The sequence below is a fragment of the Pelodiscus sinensis genome, chromosome 3 (genome assembly GCF_052426305.1).
Source record: "Pelodiscus sinensis isolate ZL-2025 chromosome 3, ASM5242630v1, whole genome shotgun sequence".
NCBI classification, from domain to species: domain Eukaryota; kingdom Metazoa; phylum Chordata; order Testudines; family Trionychidae; genus Pelodiscus; species Pelodiscus sinensis.
In genome coordinates, this window is record NC_143054.1 from 85,003,854 (window position 1) to 85,028,993 (window position 25,140).

The 25,140-nt window shown below is 41.5% G+C and overlaps 1 protein-coding gene across 1 annotated transcript; it reads left to right on the forward strand.

Annotated features, from left to right (window-relative positions):
• Positions 1 to 20,750: 20,750 nt before the first annotated feature.
• LOC102452564 (calcium homeostasis modulator protein 6) lies at positions 20,751 to 24,940 on the forward strand. Its single transcript, XM_075924017.2, has 2 exons — positions 20,751 to 21,494; positions 23,586 to 24,940. The coding sequence occupies exons 1-2, from the start codon at positions 20,964 to 20,966 to the stop codon at positions 24,003 to 24,005; spliced, it is 951 nt and encodes a 316-aa protein (XP_075780132.1). The 5' UTR covers positions 20,751 to 20,963; the 3' UTR covers positions 24,006 to 24,940.
• The last annotated feature ends 200 nt before the right edge of the window (positions 24,941 to 25,140 follow it).

Below are 25,140 nucleotides of genomic sequence, written 5' to 3' on the forward strand. Positions count from 1 at the left end.
CAAGTATTCTTGCGCAAGAAGGCTTATCCCTGAGTGGGAGTGTCAAAGTATTTGCGCAAGAAGCACTGAATTTTTACATTAGAATGTCAGTGCTCTTGCGCAAATTCAAGCGGCCAGTGTAGACAGCTGGCAAGTTTTTGCCAGTCTAGACGCACCTACTTTGTTTAAAAGAATAAAGGATTGAGGTCTGTTTTATGTGACAGATTTAAAATGTATCCATCCATAAGTACTCCCTCTTACCCTCCAAGAAAGCCTCTATGGTAGGTTGTTTCAGCTGCTCACAGAGAAATACTGTATGAAGAGAGAATTTTGTAATGCTGCAGAGCAGGCCTGAGCTGGGAGGTTTCAGAGAACATACAACAATAATTTTTTAACATAATTGAATATACATGACTGGAGCCTCCCTGAAAGTCTGCCTTTCTTTTACAGCTGTCTGCCCCATTATTGAGTCCTTAATGGAAGACTGAGAGTCATTCATGGATTGTACACTGTCATTCTTTTTTCTCCATTTTTGCTTTCACTGTGGGGGATAAATCCAAAAGGTTGAGTACTGATTGAAAGACCAAAACCTGCTTGAGTACTGATTGAAAGACCAAAACCTGCTTGAAAGCCGCAGAGCTACTGTATGAGGAGACAAAATCATTGGAGACGGCAGTAGGTAACGGTGATATCTCTGGTGGGACTCTTACAGAAGGGGATGAGGACTGTGTATTGAAACATAGGATGGGCAAGGCAGTGTGCATATGCCCATACCCAGCACTGACTGGATGAAGACCTGCCGTGGAGATGTTTCAAGCCCTATTTCCAAGTAATTTATCGGGGCACAGAACTTTTATTCCTATGCCTGGAATGCCTCCTGCTGATCAATATAGCGTGCAGCTTACTTTCCTCCTCCAAACGTTCCCTCAGCGCATACCTTTCACCACAGTTCCCAGATAGCAATTTTCAACTTCCCATCAACCTATTCATTTCAAATTGCTATAGAAAAAACAGTCAATTTTGGAATTGGTTTATGGCACCCTCCAGCTACAGAACTTTATTCCATGTCCCCCTTCCACCATCCCTCTGCGATTCTTATTTACCTCAAAATCTGTCTGATGCAATCAGTTTTATGTTTTATACTCTTGAAGGCAGAGACCTAAATCCTGAAGTCCTCCTACTGAAGTCAATGGGAGTTTAGACAATTATTTTAATGGGACAAGGTTTTCACCTCTCTTTTTACTCTAAGATGAACACAACGGCATACAAATACACTATATACAAATGTTAAATAATATTATTTGGGCTTTACTAGCGGACTCAGAACTTGTTCCTAAGGTATTAGAATAATATTTCAGAACAGATCTCTCACATGCACATTTGTACTCAGGCTTCTCCCTTTTTTTTCTTTCATGATATATAATTCAGTGTAGAATGGATCAACAGGCAAAATGGTTTGTTAGAACAGTTTAACAATGTACAATGTAGTCTGCGGAGGGCCTCTTTATTAGGATACTACTCAGGAAATTGATTTGGCTTAATCATACTGAATGGCAATGCTTACTATGCTTACTTTGTATGGTGTTTGCATTGATTCTGTTGATAGGGGTCAACAATTTAAGAAGTACTTAGGGGTTAAGTAGATATGAAATTGAAATTTCCTGCCTTTTAATACAGAAATGGCTATCAACTGGGATGTCCCAAGCAAGAGAAATCTAATGGGTCAGTGTTTATTTGAGACAGAGTATTATATTTATTTATGAAGTCTTGAATCCTTCAGCCTTCTACCCAGATTAATACATTTTTTGTGTCTCCATTCAAGCCAAGAAGCTGCAAACACAAAAATGTCGTGAGCTTACTGGATAGAGTTTTGGACATTCCTAGTAAAAAGCAGAAGTATGGCCCTCAAGAAAGTAATTTGATGGTGAAAAAATACACAAGACCACTTGGGGCAGTTTGAGATGAGGAAGCGAATGGGTTTCCTGTTCCAGAAGTGTATTAGTTCAGAAAGAGCCCATGAGGACTCAAGTCTGTAAACTATGCAGAGGCTAATCTCATTAGGTCTATGTTGAGTTCATTAGGGAGTTGCACTGGAGATTCTGTACAGTGTTGTGACCATACCACACTGTACAGAATAGGTTAATTAATTTTCCTGTCTGCCAGTGCCTTGTCAGTTAAAAACCCTTCCTTTGACAGCTGCTCAAAGAATTCTGGTTTCTTCACATGTTTAAACAGAGCTTCTGGTATTAAAAATCAGCAAGGAATAGACAGATATTGTGCAGCTGTTTGCTTGCTCCTAATCAACAGAATGTCTGCCTTAAGAACCATGAAAATGTGACCACTCATTTACAAGCAAGTTGTTTCTCTCCGGCACTGTACAGACACATTCCAGTCCTATTTCCCCTGAAGGCAATAGGAGCTGACATTGATAGGAAGAACATTGACATCTGGAGGAGCAGAATTGGGGACAAAGTATAAAAATGTAGTTCTTTCACATCTAATTCATTATGATCTGCAATTGATTTTGAAAACATTCTTAATTTGTCATTGAAAACTATATCTGATTTATCTGGATTAGCAGACATAATGAATTTACATGACATACTTTGTGTTTCTGCAATAAAATGATTATGGGTTTAATCTTGTAATCCTTTTGCCTGCATTCTATGTGGGTAAATATACATGCATGTACTATTTTCTCCAGGTTGAACCTTGAAACAAGTTTTTAGCCAATAAGCATATTGTTTTTTAATCTAGGGACTGATATTTTTCACTATCTCCACTTTGCTCTGATTTTACAGAGTCCAGCATAGTGTTAATGGTCAGAGAAATCTGGTGCTGAGAATGCAAACATAATCTGGATTTTCGTCCTTGTTTTAGCTCTGATTTATGGTGTGATATGGGTACATCACTTAAAGAACTGTGCCTTAATTTCCCCATCTGTAAAACAGGGATAATACCTGACCTAGAATATTGTGAAAACTAATTGCTTGTAGAACACTTTTTGAGAGCTTCAGATGGAATTGCAAATGCTCCGTGCTTTCATTTACTTATATATTTATGAAATAGTATCTGGCCATTACAGACCTGAATTTAGAAAAAGATTCTAGCCTTAGAAAGATACTAGCCAAGTGAATTGAGATACTTTTTAAAAATGATTTAAGAATACTTTCCAGTGCTCTACCTGTCCCTGGTATCCTGCTAACTACATATTTTCATCTTTTCAAAAACTGATTTTCTCTATCCCCTAATCACTGTGTCTAATGACAAGAGAAACTTACCTTTCTGGGGAAAATAGTGGAATTGTACACAATGTGCTGTCAAATGCACAAAGTAAGCAAAATTCTCTGGTCTTTTAAAAATCCCTTTCCATTCTAGTGATTTAATAATGATTTTGCCTAAAAATGTATCTCCAAGGTAAAATTTCCTTGTGAGATTGCCTACACTTGAGAATCAGATTTTTTAAATGTATGTAAATATTGAGCTACCACCTGAAGTTCACTTTTATATACAGTTAGATTCATACACAACTAGAATTATTTTTCTTTTGGTCCATATGAAAAATATCTTTACATTTTCCTATAGTTGCATTTGACCAAATGAAAAGTGTTTTTATAATGAATGCACACAGGTCAAGGGCATGGTGATCCAGTGGGTTAGCCCATTACTTATTGATTTCTGAATCTTACGATTCAAATTCTGTTTTAGGTTAGAACTGAACCTCAGTTTATTGCTGTCATGTTGGCGGCTATCACAAGCCAGGCAAAGCCATCACTAATTTAACACAATTCACCGTGAATGGTGTATGCCTGAAATAGCAAGTGTAATGCAGGCACTGAATGGGACACATTGGTAAAGTCATGTGAGAAAGCATGGACAAAGCCTTCTGTACTGAGTCTGCCTTAAGCTAGGGATATTTCTCTTCCACGAGTATTAAATTCACTTACATGAGTCTAAAATGTCCATCAACGTTCTTAACATTTACTCTAATTAAATACAAAAGGTGAATACACACTGCACAAGCAGAAATATAAAAATTGAATTAAATTGTGCTTAGGTAAGCAGGCCAGTCCAGTGGGAAAAGTCTGAATGATTTGTGGTAATGTCCAGTCACTCACATTTCCCTCAACAGACTATAGCTTCTTGGTCAAGTTATCTTCTCCCTGGGTTTACTTTGGAAAGCAGCAACTGCTGCTTCTAATTTCCTTTTACTGGCAAAGGTGTGTGTAATTTTTTCCAAGAGAACATCAGTTAGGAGTTCCTTCTGGTTAAATGTCAGATTTACACGTCTTCTAAACTTGTCAAGTAGAAATGACTGGCAGTTATACACTTTCCCCTTCTATTTCAACTCTAAATGCTTCATTCATGGTGATTAGGGCAGGCCCTAGGGTAGTGGTTTTCCCCTTTTGTGTTTTAAGGACCGACTGAAAGGCTTTCAGGAATCTTCCTGATGCTTTACAGTAGACATACATTAGCTTCATGAAACAGAGAACCAGAGGGAAATGTTACAACATGCATTTCAAATGAGTCAGAACCTTACCCTTCAGCCAAAGGAGATGCTTATTCACATCCAGCAGACAAGAATTCACTCATACTTAGCCCATAGTTCTTTGCTACTGCATGTCATTCATGAGGCTGTTGTTTCCTCCAGGTTTTCCCAGCACTGATTAGCAGCTCTCACACTAGACAGTTATAAAATGTCCGTAGGGACTTCTTTACTGCTGGTGTGAGGAAGATGAGGCCTTATGAAGTGGAAACTCCATACGTTCCTGCAGCTTGATCTCGGATTACAATGCGGGTTATAAACCAGGCTGGTCTGTTAGTGTTAATTAATATTAATGTTTGGATGAAAGAGCTTCCTGATAACACTTCTATGCAAATCATTTTTCAGGAACCGAAAGTTTTTTCGGAGGCTTAGAAAGTTTGACTGTCAGAAGCTAGGCCAGGACAACACGGAAAGGATCACTCAGTAATTGCCCTGTTCTTTTCATTCTCTCGGAAGCATCTGGAACTGGCCAGTCTTGAATGAGAACATGCCGAGCTAGATGGACCATTGTTCTGACCTTGTATGGCCATTCTTGTGTAGAGAAAGTTTAAATGTTTGCAGTCTTACAAATTTCTTCAATTTGGATCATCTTCAAATTGTATCCTACATGCATAATTTTATTCTTACAAGAAATCCATGTTTCTATTCACATGAGTGAAATTTTACATGTTGGCAAGATCACAACTAACTACTTTTCATCAATTTCTGAGCAACAGGAGAGGCACAGGACTGGAAACTCTTCGGGTTTTCCAACTGCATTCATGACATGACATGAAACAACAAAGAGAGGAATGTAATTTTAATATATTGAGCTCATACATTCAAGAGTAGAAAAAAGTGAATGTAATATGGCGCAGGTACAGGTTAATTATACATAAAACCTTACTGTTTACCTTCTCAATTCTAATCACATAGAAATAACTCATATTTTCTCAAATACTTAGTGAATATTTTTCACAAAGACACCAGTTATGTAGAATATATTCAGAATCTCACTGACTTGTGTATGTCACATGTGGATTGGAGTCTGTGTAGACCAGTGGTCTCCAACCTTTTTACACCCAAGATCACTTTTTAAATGACAGAACAAGCCAAGATCTACTGCCCTGCCCCTTCCTTGAAGCCTGCCCTCTCTATTCTCCTCCTCTCCATCACTTACTATCCCCAACCTTTGTACTGCTGCTTTTTCCCCCCAATTCTTCTGTAGGAAAAGATCTTTCCAACATTTGGACTGTCTAGACTGGACCAAATGTCAGAAAAATGCCTTCCTTTGGAAGGCCCCTTATTCCTCATGGAAAGCGGAATATAGGGGTGACCGAAAGATCATGTTTGCTCTTCCACTAAAAGAAACGGAAGAACAAATGCATCCCTGGATGCAGAAGAGTTTTTCTGGGATATCTCCAGAATCCTGAAAAACTCCTGCAGTCTAGCCGTACCCTCGCTGGGTTGAGACAGGATGTGTAGGGGTGGGAATGAGGGATTTGGGTGTAGGAAGGGGTGAGAGGTGCAAGCTCTGGGAGGAAATCTGGATGCATGTGGAGGTGGATAAGGGGACGCTGGCTCAGGGAGAGAGCTCCAGGCCGGGCAGTGTTGGAGTCAGATGTAGGATTAGGGTACTAAGCAAGCCACAGACTTCTGTATGTGAGGGTTCAGGAATTTGGGTTGGAGTATGTGAGGGGCTCAGGGCAGGGGGTTCCAGTGTATGATAGGTTCAGATATAGGGTCTGGGGGAAAGGGAGTGCAGGAGTGTTATGATGCTGTGGCCAGATGGGGGTTTGCTCCAATTGGGGGTTTGTTGACCAGACTTCATTTTTAAATAAAATACTATGCCAAACACCAAGTTTCTACACTGTTTTTGTTTCTGAGAAGAGCAGGGAACCTGTTTTGAGTCAGGGGTCACTGACCCACAGAAAAGTCAGTTGGGGCCACACAAATGAGATGCAAAAAAACCCTCCTCCGACCCCCTTCCCCCAAGCTTCACTATTGTGGCCCTAACTGTGTTGGTGGGAGCAGGGGACATAGTACTGGGGAAGGGTGCTAGTGGGTGCTTCGGCAGGGGACAGGGAGCCAGTGGAGACAGAGTTCTGCAGCTGCGGGCAGGGGAGAGGGAACTGGGTGCCAGGAGGGCAGGGGACAAGGTGCCAGTGGGGACAGGTTTCTGCAGCTGGGGACAGAATTCTGTGGGTGGGGACAGGTGAGTGGGGACAGAGTTCTGTGGCAGGGGGCAGAGGGCAGGGGACAGGGGGTGCAGAGAGGGCAAGGGGCGGGGAGTCTCCTGCAACCTCCTCCTCCCAGTATTCCCCCCCACAGAGGGAAGCCTGCACACGCCTCTTCTGGAGCCGACTCCCCCCTACCGCGGCACAGGGAAATCCCTGTGCATGCCTGCCCTGGGGCCGACCACCCTTCCCGTGGTGTGGGCAAACCCCCATATTTGCCTGCCCCGGTGACAACTCACCCCTCCTGCAGCCCCGGAGACAACTCACCCCTCCTGCAGCACAGGGAAGGCATCGTGCTCCTCCTCCAGGGCCCACGCCCCCTGCCGCAGTGCACCCGGCATGCCACAGACCTGTGGGAGGGGAACAGCCAGTGCACTTCCAGAACCCATGGAATTGGCGTGAAGCTGCAGGACTTCCATCCATTCCGTGGGAAGTTGGCACTACCTCCATTGGCACTGGAGGTAGGTAGTGCGGTTTCTCGGGGATGGTGGGAAAAATGGGGGGTGGGAGGCCGAGCACCTCGTGATCAACTGATTGAGGCCTCACGATTGACCAGTCAATCGTGATCGACCGGTTGGTGACCACGGTCCTAGAGACAGCTGCCATGTACAGCACACTGCTAAATGTAGTGGCCAAGAAGGAGCTACCCTATGGAAACACTACACCAATCTGCACTTAATGTTAAAAGCTGAGGCCTAGATAATTGCTCTCTGTTGTCTCCTGGGTTTCTTTTCTTCATCCTCTCTTCTCTGCTGGGATTGTATCTTTTCTGTGTTCATACAGTACCCACCACAATGGGACCCCAATCTCAACAGTGCCCTTTGGGTGCTACCATAATACAAATATTTACAGCAGCGTTTGCCAGACTATGGGCTGCGGCCCGGTACCGGGTCATGGGAAAAAAATACCTCAGCGTGGTTGCCAGGAGGGAAGCTGAGAAGGGAGCAGGACGGGCTGAGAAGAGGTATGTGCATGTGGGGGGGGGGAAGGGAACTGGCCACCGGGAAGCAGGGTTGGAGGCAGCAGGGCTGTCCTACAGAGTTGGGGGGAGGCAGACGGCCAGTGGAAGCAGGGTTGGGGGTAGCAGGGCTGTCCCATGAAGATCGGGGCTGGCGGGCTGGTGGCTGGTGGAAGCAGGGTTGGGGGCAGCAGGACTGTCCAGTGGAGATCTGGGTGGGTGGTGGAAGCAGGGCTGGGGGCAGCGGGGCTGTCTGGTGGAGATCAGAGAGGGCAGGCGGCGGAACCAGGGCTGGCTGGGGGGCAGGGAGGCTGGCCAGGGGAGATCAGGAGGAGGAGGACAGGAGAAACAGGTGCCAGAAGCAGAGCTGGATGGTGGCAGCGGGGCTGGTCAGGGGGGTCGTCGGGGGAGTGGGGCTGACCAGGGAAGATTGGTGGGGAGCGGGGGGAACCGGCCGCCAGAAGCAGGGCTGGACGGGGGCATAAGGGCTGGACTGGGGAGATCGGGAGGAGAAGGGGGGGAGCAGGACTGACCAGGGCACATGCAGACCCTGCAGATCCTGGCAGACGAATGAGTCCAGCCGGGGATTCCATTTCCCCCCCACCCCCCATTCCCTCCCTGGAGTAGTTGCGAACTGTCTGGCAGGCAGACACACTCAGGCAGTGTGAGCACATCTACCAGCCAGGCAGTTCCCAGCTAAGGACTGATACATCTTATTATAATAAAACTTACTTAATTAGAAAATACCAGACATTTTATATGTCTGGTAATTTCTCAATTTGTTTCCAGGACAAAATGCTGAAATACGAGACACCTGGCAACCCTACCCTTCCTTGCACCTTCCCCCCTAGCCAGATACCTACCCCCAATCTGCTCCTGCTCCCGCCTCCTGGAGCGGTGCTGGGTCCCCCAAGCCGTGGCCCATGCAGCCAGGTGAAACACTGAACAATTATTTAATTTTTCATTCTTTATTTATATGCATTTATATTTTTGGGCTGCAAAAAACACTACTGAAAAAAATGAGTTCCAATGAAAGTAAAAAGTTTGGGAAACCCTGGTCTAGCCAGCTTTCTATCCATCTCACAGTCCATTTATCTAATTCATATTCCCTTAACTTGCTGGCAAGAATATTGTGGGTGACCGTATCAAAAGCTTTGCTAACGCTAGCACTGGGGGCTTTGGGAGGACCAGAATCAACTTATTTTAATATTAATCATTTGCTTAATTAATATGAAAATATGCAAATGAATGTTACTGGTCCTCCAAAAGCTTGTGAATGGATTTACTGGTCCCCGTGTCAAAAAGTTTGGGAACCCCTGATTTACAGTAATAAAAACAAACATAGAATACAAAGTAATCCTATGTGGAAAGGGTGGATGATACATCAGGCCAGAGCCTTAGCTGGGATCAGTCAGCCTACATCCATTGACTCTGATACAGCAGTGTTGTCTGACACCAGCTGGAGGCCTGTCCTAGTGAAAGGCATAATAAAATAAGCAGCTACATTGAACAGCTGATGAGGAGTAACAGCTACTGTCCAGGTAAGTATAATCTTACTAATGCAGACCATCCAGATAAAAGCAGGCATGGTTAAAATTGTACATTCCGTGTTACGTTACATTGGTATCCCATGGTTCTAGTGGGATGAAAGTATTTCTATTTAAGATAAAATGCAGATTTCTAGATTTTCTGTGGTTCTCTGCCTTACAGAGCTATCTGCTTTACTTCTTTCTAGTGTTGATTCTTACATGTTAAGTTTCTGGATCCCAAGAAATAAAGTAGTTTTATGCTGCAACCATCAAGAAGGAGTATTTTATGTTTTTAACCATTTTCTCTGTTTGTTAGCTATGAACATTACTGTGGTCCTATCAGAATCATAGATCTCAACCCAAAATTGAGGCCACCCAGATCCTCTTCAATCTGTGGTTGTAAAAGCAGTTCTCCTTGTTACAGTACAAGACAGAAGTGTATTTGCAGCTGTCACAGTTTCAAGGCAATCCCAACATGAAAATTTTCAGAAAAATTGAAGCTTAAAATATGCATTTCAATTTTTTCCTTTTAAAAAAAATTAAAAATTAAATTCAATGTAACTTTGAAACAAAAAAGTTTGTCCAAATCAGAAGGGCTTAAATGTTTCATTTAGAAAATATCCAAACAAAACATTTAGACTTTTTTCCAACATTTTTTACTAGAATTAGCACAAATTCGAAAAATGTTGTGATGTCTCCTGTTAGGTTCTCGGATTTTACTTCCTGGAGTTAGCTTTTTGATCTTAAACAATTTTTTGGATTGAAATATTTTTTTAATGTGTAAAGGAAAAATTAAAGTATTGTTTCAATTGTCAATTCGCTATAAATAGTCAACCTAAAACATTTTTTGTTTTCTGGAACTTCCAGAGAACTGAAAAATTCATTAATTGCACAAATCCAATCCCTTTTAGTGTCTTGTTGGAAGTTGTAAATTAAAACCAGTATGTTTCTATTGTTAAAGTGAGGTCAACTTTTAGAAATGCTAATGCAGGGCTAGCCCTTAATTCTTGCTGCAGCAATTCCCTTTTTCTTCAGTGAGGGTGGTCTCTCCGCTCCATACCCATTACTGTATTTAATGGAAATATGGTTTGTTTTCTTAATCTTTTCCCTAGAGATCCCTTGCAAGGACATTACTTGCTATAGAAATTCCCTTTTTTAGATAGCAATCAGTCGAGTTGTATCTGTCACAGTGATGAAGTAACTTTCAGCCTTCACACAGTGATGCTTCCTGATTGTTGTGGCCCGGTGTAAGTGTGCAAAAGTCTCACAACGTTTCCAGAAGCTGTCTGGCCAACAAACCCTTTTAAAAGTAGCTCCACTCAACACCCTTCACTGCTGCTTCATGTCTGTCCTCAATCATGGTCAAATTTGCTGACAGCATGAAAATGGGCCTAAAGGAACAGGAATCACCAACAAGGACAAAACCAATTTGCAGTGGGACCTGGGGAGATGAGAGCAGGAGAGGCTGCAGGCAATAAGGAGAAAGCCAATAATAATATATGCAAAGTCCTACGACCAGGAAGAGCAAAGTATAAAATAAGTTAACATAATATAAGCAGCTTCACCCATCACTTTGCCAGGGAGTTACAATTGAGATTTCATCTTGTCTCTTTTACACGGTTATCCAGCTGCTGCAGGGAAGGTGTGGAAGCAGGATTGGTTTGTTAGTAGATTCTCTTGTGGATAATGTGTTTTAAAAAAGTGTCTCATGATATAAAACATTTGAAAGCTGTTTAAAATTAACCCCATTCTTGAATTAAGGTTGATTCTTCTCACCACCCTGCGTAGGAGCTTAGGGTATTGATCTGGTGTTCGGTATGAAGAGTGCCTGCTCCCCTTAAAGTCAATGGCAAAACTCTAATGGTCATCATCAATGTAAGTAGAAGCAAGTCCTGTGTTACTGTATTAGCACCATTCCTGATCCCCCTGAAACATGCTTCCAGATAGTCAGCATTCTGGGGTCACCCTGCATTTGACAGTTACCTCTAATTTAACACTGACTATGGTACACTATCCCCTATAAACTGAGAGGAATTGTCTGAGTAGGAAGAAACAGCATCTCCTATTGGGATTCCTTTACACACTAATCACCCCAGGCTCCATAACACAGAGGTTAGCACACAGGCCTCCTAAACCACTGATCACAAATCTAAATCCCATTGGCAGAGCCATAATCAGCATTAATCAGGCCTCTGACAAGATGGAATCCTAGGGCTGGAAGAGACCTTAGGAATCATGGAGTCCAGCCCCCTACCCAAAGCAGAAGCAACCCAACTAAATCATCCCAGCCAGGGCTTTGTCAAGCTGGGAGGTAAAAACCTTTAGGCATGGAGATTCCACCACTTCCCAGGTAACCCATTCCAGTGCTCCCCCACCCTCCTAGTGAAATCGTTTCTCCTGATGTTCAACCTACATACTGTGAAAGGCCTTTGATGGGTCAAAGGAAGATGTGCTCTGGGAAAGGAATGAAGGCTAATAACACCTTAAAGTTGGGAGACAAAACTATCCTGTAACTATAGAGCCCTATTGGGCCAGAGCCAATTAATAAAGGGTAAAAATTATGCAGTAAATAATAAAGAGCTATTGGGTTATGGGTTCTCAACTCTATTATCTTCTGTGTGTGGATGAGAGATTCTGGGGCTGGCCCAAGGCTAATCACAACTATGGTCAGCCAGGAATGACTCACTGGAGTTCAGAGAAGCATGTGCGTCACTTCCCACCCCCTTTCTTCTTTGGAAGAAATCTGCACACTTTGCTTTTGCCAGGGCCTTGGCAAAGATCAAACCACTTTCTGGATTTCTCACTTATGAGGATACCAGAGCAAGACTCAAGACGGAGCCTAGTGCAGAGGTTAAAAATGAACATATATCCCAGAGTACAGAAAAATAACCAGTTCTCATGAATGTACATTTTAACCATGAAAAGAATCTATCCATACCAGGCTTTAGAATTCATTATATCTTACTTCTAAGTAAATCTTTAAGTCCTTTTATTGAGCTCGCATCCAACTCAAACATTTGTGTGTGTATGTGTGCGTGTGTGTGTGTAAAGGTGCTGAGACCACCTGTTTTTTTAAAACTGTTTCTACAAAGGTAGGGGGAAACAAGACCCACTGAAGCCAGCGAGAGTTTTGCTATTGATGTCAAGGGGATTGGGATTTTACCTACATCATTTAAAATTAGACCAGGTTAAAATTTGCTTTTATTTTTGCTCCATCAAAAATAAATATAAAAGTATTTTTTATTTGACTTTTTTTTACAATTTCATGGGTGGGGGAAAGGGTGATAACCTTTCAAAACTTTGAGAATGATAAAAAAGTGAGACAGAGTTTAAATTTCGTTGCCCAAACCCCAGTTTTACATGAAAAAAATTCAGCTAGCTCTATTAAAAGTACATAATTCTAAAGTGAAATGAAAATTAGTATGCCCCCATGGTAAAACTACAGTGGGAGCTACCTGAAACATAACAGGAAGCCCAATGCCAGGCAAGAGGTATGAAGAAATAAAAACTATATAAATAACTATTCTTGCACTTTAACACTCAGCCTTTGCTATTTGTTATTTATCTTCATTTTTTGGAAACATAGTTAAATTATTTAATACTGTTGTGCAGAAATGACTGCAATCCCTGGGCTAAGCTTAGTTTTGATATTTGAAGAGTTTTAACTTGAAAGACAAAAATAATAGAGGAAAAAAACTTGTCAAGGTCGATAACTCATCCAATTGTATTATTGGCTCATTGGGAGTAATCCTTTAAATAATGTCTAAACTCACAACAAACAAATTCAGAGTTAAAAACCATTTTAACTGATGGTATATTTCATATTGTCAGTGATTCTTCAAAGCTCCCTGTCATGGCTAGCCAGGTTTGATTTGTTTTGTTTCAAGATGAACTCCTGGCTGTGATTGCAAAGTGATGCTCTTGCACCATCTAGCTTGTTTTCTAAATGTACAACACTTATCCAAAGATAAAAATAACTGGAATACACTTTATGGGTTTTACTTTTACACTCCTATATAACCTTTTTTTCACTAAAGCAAGGTTGTATTTATCATATGAGTACTATGAAAGGATCACAGTCACAGTCTAGCTAATTTTTTTTTTAAATGTAATATTTTGCTAAGCTTACTAATGACAACAGAATGTGTTTTAAAGGTTAGGTGTAGCTCCTAGCCCTCCTGTTAGAGGCTCCAAATTAAGATGTGTATGTAGCACACGTTTCCCTCCTTATTCCTTGTTTTTATTTCTTTTTTCACAGTGAGCAACACCAAATCTGAAGCCCATTCTTAAGTCTCCTCCTAAACTTTCTGTTAACCATTGTATTGCACTTCAACTTTTTATAGCTTGACTCGGTTTTAGAGTCTGTCATGCTACTGAAGCCAAGAGGCAAGACTAGACCCACAGACTTGGCACCACGTTAATGATGTGTGGATCACTGCCTTAGATGTTAGCATTTTCAGCATCTCTTTGTTTTTCATCAGTCTGATTTCTTCCAGGCTCTGAGATATCTGGGGCCTTGTGGTGGCGGAGGCTGTCCGTGAAGAAATGTATTGGTGGCACCAGACTATGCCACTATACTGTTATGGTCTCATCCACACACATGATATGTTAAAGGTGATGGGGAAGAAAAGAAAACCTTCTGAAACTGCAAGTGGTAAGGTGCTTACGTAATCTCAGTTCCAACACCAAAGCAGTCTGGTTACTGAGCAAAGGCAGGAGAAGATTCTTAAGTTATTTATTTGGATTGTCAAGAGCTTTGTTGGTCATTTTATCTTGTTGGGTGGAACCTGAGTTAATAAGCCTGGAAGTAGGAACAGGGTGATGGAAGTTACTGAGCACTGTGACATGATGTTAGTAGTGAGTGTAGCTTTCAGCACCATATAATATACTGGAATTGAGATAGTATATTATATTTTGACTCTTGTACAGGGGTTGATATTCAGTTGCCTTCCATGTTCCATTCATGCAAATACAGAACTAGATTTTTTATACGTTATTTTACTAATGGAGATGTTAAAATGCCAATAAAGGGGGCAATTTCAAGGAAGGTAAATTTTGTCACTCTGTCCAGTGCTGTAATATTAATACAGCTATTTAGTTCAGTATACTGTTTATTTAGCTATGGTGGTACATAAGTTTGAAATGCTAAATGTGTAGGGAAAAAATTGCAAAACAACATGGTATCAGCAGGTCTTGGTCTACAAAAGCTACCAGGTATATTTGCAGTCTTTTATACAGCCAGTTCTCTAATAAGAGTTTTACTAGTCACATGAACCAGAGCAGAAATACACAGATGTCCTGACTCATGTTTTTCAATAATTTCCAAAGAAACAAACTGAACCAAAAAAAAAAATCAGTGTTCTAGAATCTTTGTTAAAGAAATAATCTTAAATAGTTTCAGTCAGTATCTGCAAAAACAGTGAGGAGTCCTGTGGCACCTTAAAGACTAACCAATTTGTTTGAGCATAAACTTTCTTGGGGAGAAAACTACCTCATCAGATGCATGCAGTGGAAATTACAGACTTTGGTATATATATGTGTGTGTATATACATATATGTACTAGCATACCAAAAGAAGGGAGTTACTCATCAAGTGTGGGACCAGTGTTAAAAAGGCCAATTCAGTCATAGTGGATGTGGCTCTCTCGCAGAAGTTGATGGGGAGCTGTGAATACCAAGAAAAGGAAAATTGCCTTTGTAGTGAAATAAGCATTCTAAGTCCTTATTCAGTCCTAATTTGATCATATTAAATTTGTAAATGAATTGCAGTTCTGCTGTTTCTCTTTGTGGCTTGGTTTTGAAGATCTGTAAAAGGATGGTTACTTTTAGATCCATTACTGAATGTCCAGAAAGGTTAAAGTGTTCTCCTACTTTCTTGATGTCTGATTTATGTCCATTTATTATTTCTCACAGAGACTGTCTGGTTTGGCCAAAATACATGGCAGAGGGGCATTGCTGGCACTTAAGGGCATATATCACATTAGTGGAGAGGTGCAGGTGAATGAGCTCCTGATGTGGTGGCTTATGTCATTAGGTCCTGTGAAGGTGTTGTTTGTACAGATGTGTGTACAGAGTTGGCAACTGAGTTTGTTGCAGGAATAGGTTCCTGGGTTAGTGTTTCTGTGGTGTGAGTGTGTGAGTATTTGGTTCAGGTTGGAGGAGGTTGTCTGTATACAAGGACTGGCCTGTCTCCCAAGATCTGTGAGAGCGAGAGATTGTTCTCCGTGATAGATTGTGGATTGTCAATGATGCACTGCAGGGGTTTTAGCTGAGGCTGTAGGTGATCACCCCTGGTGTTCTGTTATTTTCCTTGTTGTCTGTGATTTCCACTCCATGCATCTGACAAAGTATTTTTACCCATAAAGGCTTATGCACAAATAAATCAGTTAGTCTTCAAGGTGCCGCAGGACTCCTTGTCAGTTTTCCTTGAGGTAATTCATCTGTAAAGCATGAATTTAGACTGTAGGTGGCACTTTCGCTCTCTCCACTTGGAAAGGAACTAACCTTCGGAGAACTAAATGGAAATGTCCTCACATTATTTGATGTTTCTTATTTTGGATCTTTTTTCTTTTGAATCAGATTTGAAGACTGAAACTCTGTATTTACTAGTCCCAGAAGAAGTGCAGCATGAGTAGCACTGCTCCAGATTGCTGTACGCCATCTCACTAATATTGCAGTTCAGTTTGTAAAGTGTGAGACCACTTCATGCATCAGCACAAGACAAATAACGGGGTGCGAAGTTTTTGAATGTCCCATGTGAGTGTAATTATTTCAGCATAAAGACCAACATTTAGGAGGTGAATGGCACAGTGTCACACTGCTGATGAAAAGAACTTCAAAGTCATGGGAGATGGTGCTAAATTTGATCTTACCATTATAGGCAAATGATTGTCAATATAGCAACCTTTGGGTCATGGTTCTACTGTATCTTGTATAATGAAGATCTTGGGGAAGCTGAGTGGCATGGCCAAAAATTTTGATAGTCATATGTTATGCTGAGTTCATAAGAAGTCAGATTAGTTTCCTCTACACCCATAGGCTATGTCTACATTTCCCACTATTACGCAAAAAAATTGCAAATGAAGCGAAGCGTGGACTATCACCGCACCTCATTTGTATAATTAAGGAGGCTCTGTTTTTGCAGAAGAGGCTTTTGCCAAAAAAAGGAGCCATCTACCTTGCTCCTTTTTGTGCAAAAGCCTTTTGCACAAAAAGCGGCTGCTCATTATTTTTACAAATGAGGAGCAGCGATATTCCATGCTTTGCCTCATTTGCATATTGCCTCATTTCTTGCACAAAACAGCACAGAATTGGAGTATCCCAAATGTGTGCCAAAGATCCAGAACAAGGACAATGCAGCCAGGGCTTCTGCCTCTAAATCTCATTTGATGCGTAGGCTGTCAAGAGGCATGATCTCTTCTAGGGAAAGGGTAACACTGTTTTAGTGGGGTTGCGAGCCCACAGACACATCTTCATATGAACTATCCTCTCTTCAAATCTTAAGAATCCCACCCACATTTCTCCCTTAGTTCTCCACTCTGCAAAGTAATTTTTCTTTCATCACACCCCACTTGACCTGCTCTGCCTCCCCCTCAACTCCCCCGCCAGTCCTTTTGTGGGGCAGGAAGTTGGGAGATGGGGCTTCCGCTATGGAGTACCACAGCAGCTGGAGTTGCAAAAGAAACCACAAGTTTGGGCAATCCTGGGGGTCAGGCTTTTGGCTGAGTTGACTGCAGCTCTGGCACAGCTGCTGCTCCTGCTTTGCTCAGCTCCCTGCTCCACCCGGAGGTAACATAGCAGTAAAAATAATCGGGGGCTTGTTCCATTTGTGGCTCCCCTCTCCACCCTTCCCAAAACAAGGGATGCTCAGCTTCCTCCAGCAGAGGCTCCGGGCTGCTGTTTCATGGGAGGGGATAAGGAGACAAAAATGGAGGGCAGAGAACAAAATACAGAATCTTTGTCATTCTGGGCAGAGAAGCAGAAATTCATAACAAACCCAGCAAGCTACACAGAATTCAGAGCACTTGGGGATACTATAACCACAGTGCACAGCAGTTGGCAAACTTCATTGTTATACAACTATATTATAACCTGCTAAGGCCAGCCCAGGGCCAAACTGCAGCTGCAATTCTGCAAAAATTACTGCTGTGCATTAGCTCACTTCTCTGAGTAGTAATAGGGCAATCATAGCTAATCCTAATAGAAGTCATTGAATGTAATATGTGATTGCTCAATCAGAACATAAATTCTAACAATTTTGTTAATATTTTTTTAATAAAAAACATATACTAGGGCCCTCTACAGCACATATTAGGAATGTAAATTATGCTTCATGTATCATAACTGTTGGATGAGTGAATGCGGACCTAAGACACAAATGAGTTTTGGGCGTTCCCAGGAGTTTGGGCTGAGTGGGTGGAGGGGTTTTACTGAGCTTTGTGTGTGAGGTGGGTGTGGGTGGGTAGAGAAGCAGAACACACATAATAAGAGAGTGAAGCACAGGCAGAAAGCAAGAAAGCCAAGCAGTGTCCTGTGAGCACAAGATATAACCCTGGAAAAACTGGTGAGAGATCTTTTGGGTCTGGTGGTTGCTAAAGAGGCTGGGAGTTGTAAGTTTAAAAAAAATGCTCCTTTTGTTCTGATCCCTAAGAGACACAGGTCTTAGGGTATCCTTTGCAAAACAGCATCAAAGAAATATTTGGCTACTACCAGTCTCAGATGGGTAGCTGTGTTAGTCTGTAACTGAAAAAAAAAACTTAAAAAATAACAAATGGACCTGCAGCACCTTAGAGAGCTAATAAAAATATAGATGGTGTGATGAGCTTTTGTGGGCACAACTGACTTCTTCAGATGAGTGAGTAAGAGGTCCAGAGATACAAATAAATAGCAGAGAAAGAGGGGAGATGGGGAGGGAAAGGGGAAGAAAATCATGTCAATTAGTGTATGTCTAGATTACATGGCTCCATTGACGGAGCCATGTAGATGAGTTTACTAGCCATAGGAAAATGAAGCGGTGATTTAAATAATCCCTGCTTCATGTACATCAAAATGGCCGCTGTGATGTGCCGATCAGCTGTTTGGCAGCACAGCACGGTAGTCTGGATGCGTCGCGGTTGACAACGGAAGCCTTTGTCGGCCACCCTGGTAAACCTCATTCCACGAGGCATAACGGAGCGGTCGACAAAGGCTTCCCTTGTTGACCGCAGCGTGTCCAGACTACTGCGCTATGCCGCCAAACAGCTGATCGGCACAGCGCGGCGGCCATTTTGATGTAAATGAAGCGGGGATTATTTAAATTATTTAAATATTATTTAATATTTTCCTATGTCTAGTAAACTCATCTACGTGGCTCTGTCAACGGAGCCATGTAGTCTAGACATACCCTTAGAGTACATTTAAACAGTGTATGGGAGCCTGGACAATCCCGTATTGACCAGAATAATAATGTATGCATTGTCTGGCTCTGCCTTAACTGGACTAGTGATGGCTGACTTGACCAAATTGCGTCTTCTAACAAAGCAAACCCAGGCCTGAGACAAGCCTAGAGCAATAGGCATATAGGCCAGGCTGGGGGACGGTTATCTTTGAGTGGCAGGAGTGCCTTAAGCAATAGTGTGTAGGGAGTATTGGTATAGTGAAACCAAGAACATTGGGAGAAACCTGGTATTGGTACATAACATTTCTAATAAGTGAAAATCACAGATGCAGCCATAGAACTATCAATCAAGTATAGTGTAGTTTGAATAGCAGGATGTATCTCAAATATGGGCATCTACAATACGTAATCAATTGGTAGATTTTACTAGAATGGCCAAGTCTCGCTTTGCTATGAAAGTAGGTATAGAAAAGATAATCGGTGGGAGAGATTGGGTAAGGGATCCCCACTACCTCACTCGCTGCAACTAGAAGCAGTGCCTGTTCCTACCAATCGATGCATTGTGGACGCCTCTGCACAGGGGGAAACTACGACGCCATGACCTCCCGTCTGACAGTCATCTGAAAAGGTCTTAGCGGTGGAACTGTGTGTGATTTCTAGAGATAAGTACATGTATATCCCTATCCTTAAAAATAAGTATCTTGTGTTATATTATTGTCTGTGCTAACTATCCTGCGTATTGAAATAGATCTGTGTAACCTTGCATTGCTTTCTTTACTATTCTATACATAATAAAGTTAACAAGAGTCTATCTGAGGTGTTTTTATTGGCTCCTCTTGTATCCAAAAGCCAAACCACACAACACACAGCTGGGCTAAAGTCGAATTGAGCTATGCAAATTGAGTGATGTCAATTGAGTATCTGAAGTCAAGATAGCTTAATTCAGCTTTTGGAGCTGTTTGCAGCAGGAAGTCGAAGAAAGGACACTTTTCCTTCGACTTCCCTTACTCCTCATAAAATAAGTAAGTCAGAGTAAGAAGTCCTCCAGCTTTCCATTATTTTAAAATAAAGGCTGACTGTGTAGACATGTGCTATATTATTTCAAAATGACAGCAGTTATTCCGAAATAGCACTTCTGTGTAGACGTACCCTTAGAGTGTCTGTGCTAAATGAGGCTAATAGAGTGGGCTGTAGGTGCCTGATACTTAGCTTTTGATGTCATTTGAGTGTTGAATATAGCAGTCCATCCAGTTCATGTATTTGTTCAAACTTTGGCTAAATGTGTCAAATTTGCATATGAAGGCAAGTTCCACAGTTTCTCTCTCCAGCTGGTTTTTTTAAATTGCTTTGTAAGAGTATAGTCGCTTTTAGATCCATTAGTGAGTGTCTGGACAAGTTAAAATGTTCTGCAACAGGTTTCTGTGTGTTGCTATTTTGAATATCTGATTTGTGTCCATTAATCCTTCATTACAGACACTGTCCAGTTTGACCAATATACATGGCAGAGGGGCATTGCTGGAACTTGATGGCGTAGATCACATTGGTGGATGTGCAATTGTATGAGCCTCTGCTGTGATGATGTCGCTTGTATAGATGTGTGGACAGAGTTGGCACCAGAGTTTACTGCAGGTGTGGGTTCCTGGATGAGTATGATAGAGGTGTGCTGTGTGGTTGCTGGAAAGAATTTGTTTCAGGTTAGGGGGTTGATTCTAGGTAAGAATTGGCCTGTCCACCAACTGGAACAGTACCAGGGCCCTGAATTTTGACTGGTAGGTCCAAAAAGGGGCATCGCTTCAATTCAGAGCTCTGAACAATCTAAAGCATACTCTGAGGTTAGTTATGATACAGTTTGGCACCACCTAACTAGAGACCAGACCAGTGTTCTATAACTAGAGCTGATCAAAAAGTTAAAGAAAAAATCATGATGTTTTTGTTTCTGTTTTACTCCCTCTTACTTTGAAATTTGAATTTTTGACAAAAGCCTTCCCGAAAACATCCAGTTTTGAGAGGGGAAATTGAATCCACCTCTACTTATCAGTCAGTGATAAGTGATGATTGCATGAGGAAAAAACAATAGCAGTCTGGGCTTCATATATTCTCCAACCTGCATTCAAGTCACTTGACTTTTTGTTTCCTGTCATGTTAAAAATACAGAGAAAATGCTTGGTACTTTCAGACAACTTGGCCTACATTACACCACTTTGGCTAGTTCAGGAGAAAGTGAAACCTTTCTATTGGTGTGTGAAGATTGTGAAAACTAGAGAACTCACATCCTCTTCCTCTTGTACACATAACCAAGTGAGGTTTCATTCTCCTCAAAGTTAAGGGAGCTGGCCCAGTGCTGCCTCAGGGGCAGGAGATGGAGAAGTTTCGCACCGTGTTGGATTTCTGCCTCAGTCACCAGAAGGTGATTGGTTACAGCGCTGTGTCCCTACTGACTGCTGCAAGCGAGCGTCTCTTCTCAGTCGTGGTGTTTCAATGCCCCTGCAACTCCTGGAACATGTATTACGGCTCCGTCTTCCTGCTGGTGCCAGCCCTGATCCTCTTCCTTCTTGGATGCCTGCTGAACGTCAGGACCTGGCGGGTGTTCACTGGCTGCTGCGCCCCCGGCAGGTGCTGCCACTTCATCCACATGAGGCGCTGCTGCCGTTACAGTAAGGTGCTGTGGCTGGTGACGGTGAGCACTTCTGTGGCCCCACTCACCTGGATCGCTGTGGCCCTGCTTGGTGCCAGCTTCTATGAGTGTGCAGCAAGTGGGAGCAGCCTGATACAGAAGCACCTATGCAAAGGCAAAGGGACCCAGTGCCATGAGCAGGTGGCTAGAATGCCCTGTGGCGGGACTCTCTCCCATGAGGTAAAGGAATTTCTGAGTTTTCGGGCTCAGTCTCAGGTACGGTCCCTTCCATCCTTTATATGGATATCTAGGAATGGGTTAGATAGGCATCTATTAGAAGTGATCTAGATGATGCTTGCTCTTGCAGTGAGGACCTCTCGAGGTCCCTTCTAGTTCTGATATTCTCTCTCAATCGGTTTATCCCAATTGGGGTTAGCCCCATGGAGGTGCACTACACATGGAGTGGTTTCTGGAGTGCTGGAAAGCTGGAATAAATAGTTCAGTTAAACTAGGTGCTGTCCCCAACACCAAATGCCACTCAGCTTTCTTTTGCTGATGTGATGGCAAAGGGATGCAATATCGATGCTATCATATCTGAGGAAGTGGGTCTGGCCCACGAAAGCTCATCATCTAATAAACCACCTTGTTAGTCTTTAAAGTGCTACATTGTCCTGCATTTTGCATCATGTGAATCAGAAATTCTTGTGTTTAAATATTCTTAGCTGGCTAACATAAAGGTAACATTTTGTTAGTTGCATCTCCCACTGCAGTCTATATTGCTTTCTAATATTTGGCCTGCTGTCTATCTGAGGCTACTGCTTCATAACAATATTCATACCTTTTCTTTTGAGGCAAATTGAGAATAAACCCTAGGCAGCTGGATGTCCCATAATTGGGCTTTTCGATCCTTGTATTTTCTACCTATTTCAACAAAGAGTTGTGTTGTGAATTTCTCTTATCTTTTTCCACTTCTTTACCTCGCTGTCTACATCATGAATGCTTTTAAGCAACTGTTTACTTCCCATACAGAGAGGGGAAGCTGGTGTTTATTTAACAATCTTTAACAACACCAGAGAATTAGTATGTGAAAAAGGAAGCATAGGGTTTCCCCTTGTAAGTCTTCAGGTTTGAAATTACTGTCAATGTCACACTCATTCCAGGGAAAGAGTTTAATTTTTGTTCCCCTAAAAGAGCTGAAAAGGAAGAATGTGCTTGTGCACCTCTCACCTTTCTTTCTGATGTTAAAATGAGGGTTACCAATTTTGGGGACTTTCTTGTTTTAATTTCTCCAGTTTCTTTTTATTACAAATTCAGGTTTTGTTATATCCTCTTTTCACTAGAAGAAAAAGAGAGTATCCTTAATTGGAGTGTGCTAGCTGGAGGTAAAATCCTAGAAAAGATATGGCATTTTGTAGTTTTCACATGTGTAAGCTCCTCAGATTAATTATCCAGCTTCCCAGAGGCAACTGGTGTGAAAGCTACAGTCTGCCTTGTCTTCACAGGGAATTTACCTTAAATGAGCTAGCTTAACTTAAGAACACCTTTTTTTCCTAAAGAAGATGTTTTCTACCATTGACCAGAGTACTAGATTTGTGAGATCTGGGAAACCATGTAATGGAAGTCTGATTAGGTTTGCTAGCAAGAGATTTTTATTCAGATAGTTTAATATGCTTCATTTTTATCAGCATCAATTTAACTCAAACATGTTAGAGAAAAGAGTTGAAAGTTTTGTCAAACAGGTAGCATAGGGTTCCTTCACGTAAAAGGTCCCAACCCATCTTTGTCAGACATACAAAAAATCTGGTAAAACCAGCGGAGATAAAATTAGCAATTCATAATGTTTCTAAGGTAAAAAGAAAAAAAGGAAAGAGGTTATACTCTTATTTATTATCATTATTTTAAATCAGGTCTTTACACATAATTAAAAAGCAAAAGGGAATACAAAACCATTTTTTTTCTTTGATGGTCAACTTTAAGAATTGTAATAATGCACTGACTTTTTTACTTGTAAGATTAAATATGTGGGAAGTCTTATATGAGAATGGATGCTATTAACTTTTCACCTAGCCAGCATTTACAGCCCTTTCCAATGGAATGTTGGATAGAAACCTGAATCTACCCACACTGAGGATGAATTATCCTTCTCTTCTAAGACAGAAATCTCAATCCAGAGCTTTAAAGCTTAGCAACTATTTCTGAGGATGTTCAGGTACACGACCATGTTCACCTAATCTTGACAAACAGCAGAGTGTGATTGGTCTTAGATCTCCTGTCTAAAACAATGTTAAATTACATATTTTTAGCCAGGAACTTTCCATGCTCTTAATCCTCTGCAAACTTCATTAATCCCTCTGTATGTTCCCCAAGGTGCTAGGATGGATTCTGATAGCCTGCATCATGGCTTTAGTACTGGTTGTCACATGCATCAACCGCTGTCGTTCTCCAGTCAGTTTTCTTCAGCTCAAATTCTGGAAAATCTATTTGGCAAAGGAAAAGGAGCTTTTTGAGAGCAAGGCCAAAGAGCATGCAACCAAGCTGGCAGAAAGGAACCTAAAGTGCTTCTTTGAATTCACTGATCCAGAACAATTTCAGACTCCCAGTAACAAAGACTGGCAGCAAATCTCATCCTTGTATGCTTTTAATACGAAAAGACAGTATTACAGCATGATACACAAATATGTTTGTGCCAATAGAGGCGCCAGCATCAAATCAACCGAAGGGGATATGTTTTCTCCTGCACTAGGATTTGTAGATGGCACTGATATTGATGAAACAGGTACAATATAATGACATACAGAATTCTACTTTTGTAGTGTGGACAGTTAGCTATGTAAAAATAATCTTGTTCCATGCGCTGATCTCTTTTATACATTAATGGAAATTTTGTGCAAATTCTCGCAGAATGAGATGGCCCATCAACTTTGCAGCATATTTTTAATGAATGTTGTTACTTTTGCTTAAGTGTCTTTAGTAAAATAAATATTTCTGGATGGTGGTTTTACAATATTCTTAAGTCCTTGTCTCTTTCAAGTTATGATGTTAAATAGTTGACACCTCCACACCAAAGGTAAGTGTATGTGCTGTTTTAAATTACTACAAAATACCTGCTAGCAATATATATAAGATAGTCTGTCAGATCAGAGCATTTGGCAATTAGACTTGAAAAAAAAAAAGTTTGATCCTTAGTATTGCACTAATACCGTATCTTTCAAATTAAGAAGTAGCTTTCTGGACTTTGACCCATAAACAAGTTCTTCACAAAGGTGTAGAGAAAGAGGGCGTGTTGACTGTGTCTTTGTATCATTGAGCAGGTGAGTGCTGATGAATCACTGCTTATAAGCTTGCTGTTAGTGCTGAAAGAGAGAACTATGCAATGTTCCGCAGCAGTCAGAATGGTATGCAAATTTAGGAGCCCTTAGAAAAGCAATAGATAAGACAGAAAGTAAAATGCTACTGTATAAATCCATGGCACACCCATGCCTGGAATACTGTGTGCAGTTCTGGTTGTCCCATCTCAGAAAAGATATCTTAGATCTGGAAAAAGGTACAGAGAAGGGGGCAAAAATGAACTTACATTTTAACCAATAAAAGTATCTATCCATGCCAAGCTTTAGAATTCATTATCTCCTCTTCCTAAGTAAATCTCTGAGAGTACGTCTACACTAGCCCCCTAGATCGATATAGGGAGGCTAATGAGGGCTACCGAAATTGCAAATCAAGCTCAGGATTTAAATATCCTGTGCTTGATTTGCATGTTCCCGGCTGGTCCCATTTTAGAAATTTACTAGCTCGAAGTAACTGCCTATGTCTACACACGGCAGTGAAACGGGATTCCGATTTAAAGCCCTAACTCGAATTAGTTGCTATTCCTCCTGCAATGAGGTTTACCAGCTAAGTCGATTTAGGGGCTTTAATTTGGAAT

Coding starts and splice junctions, on each gene's coding strand:
- LOC102452564 (XM_075924017.2), top strand. CDS start 20,964: ATGGAGAAGTTTCGCACCGTGTTGGATTTCTGCCTCAGTCACCAGAAG. Junction 21,495..23,585: donor GTTTTCGGGCTCAGTCTCAG/GTACGGTCCCTT, acceptor ATGTTCCCCAAG/GTGCTAGGATGGATTCTGAT.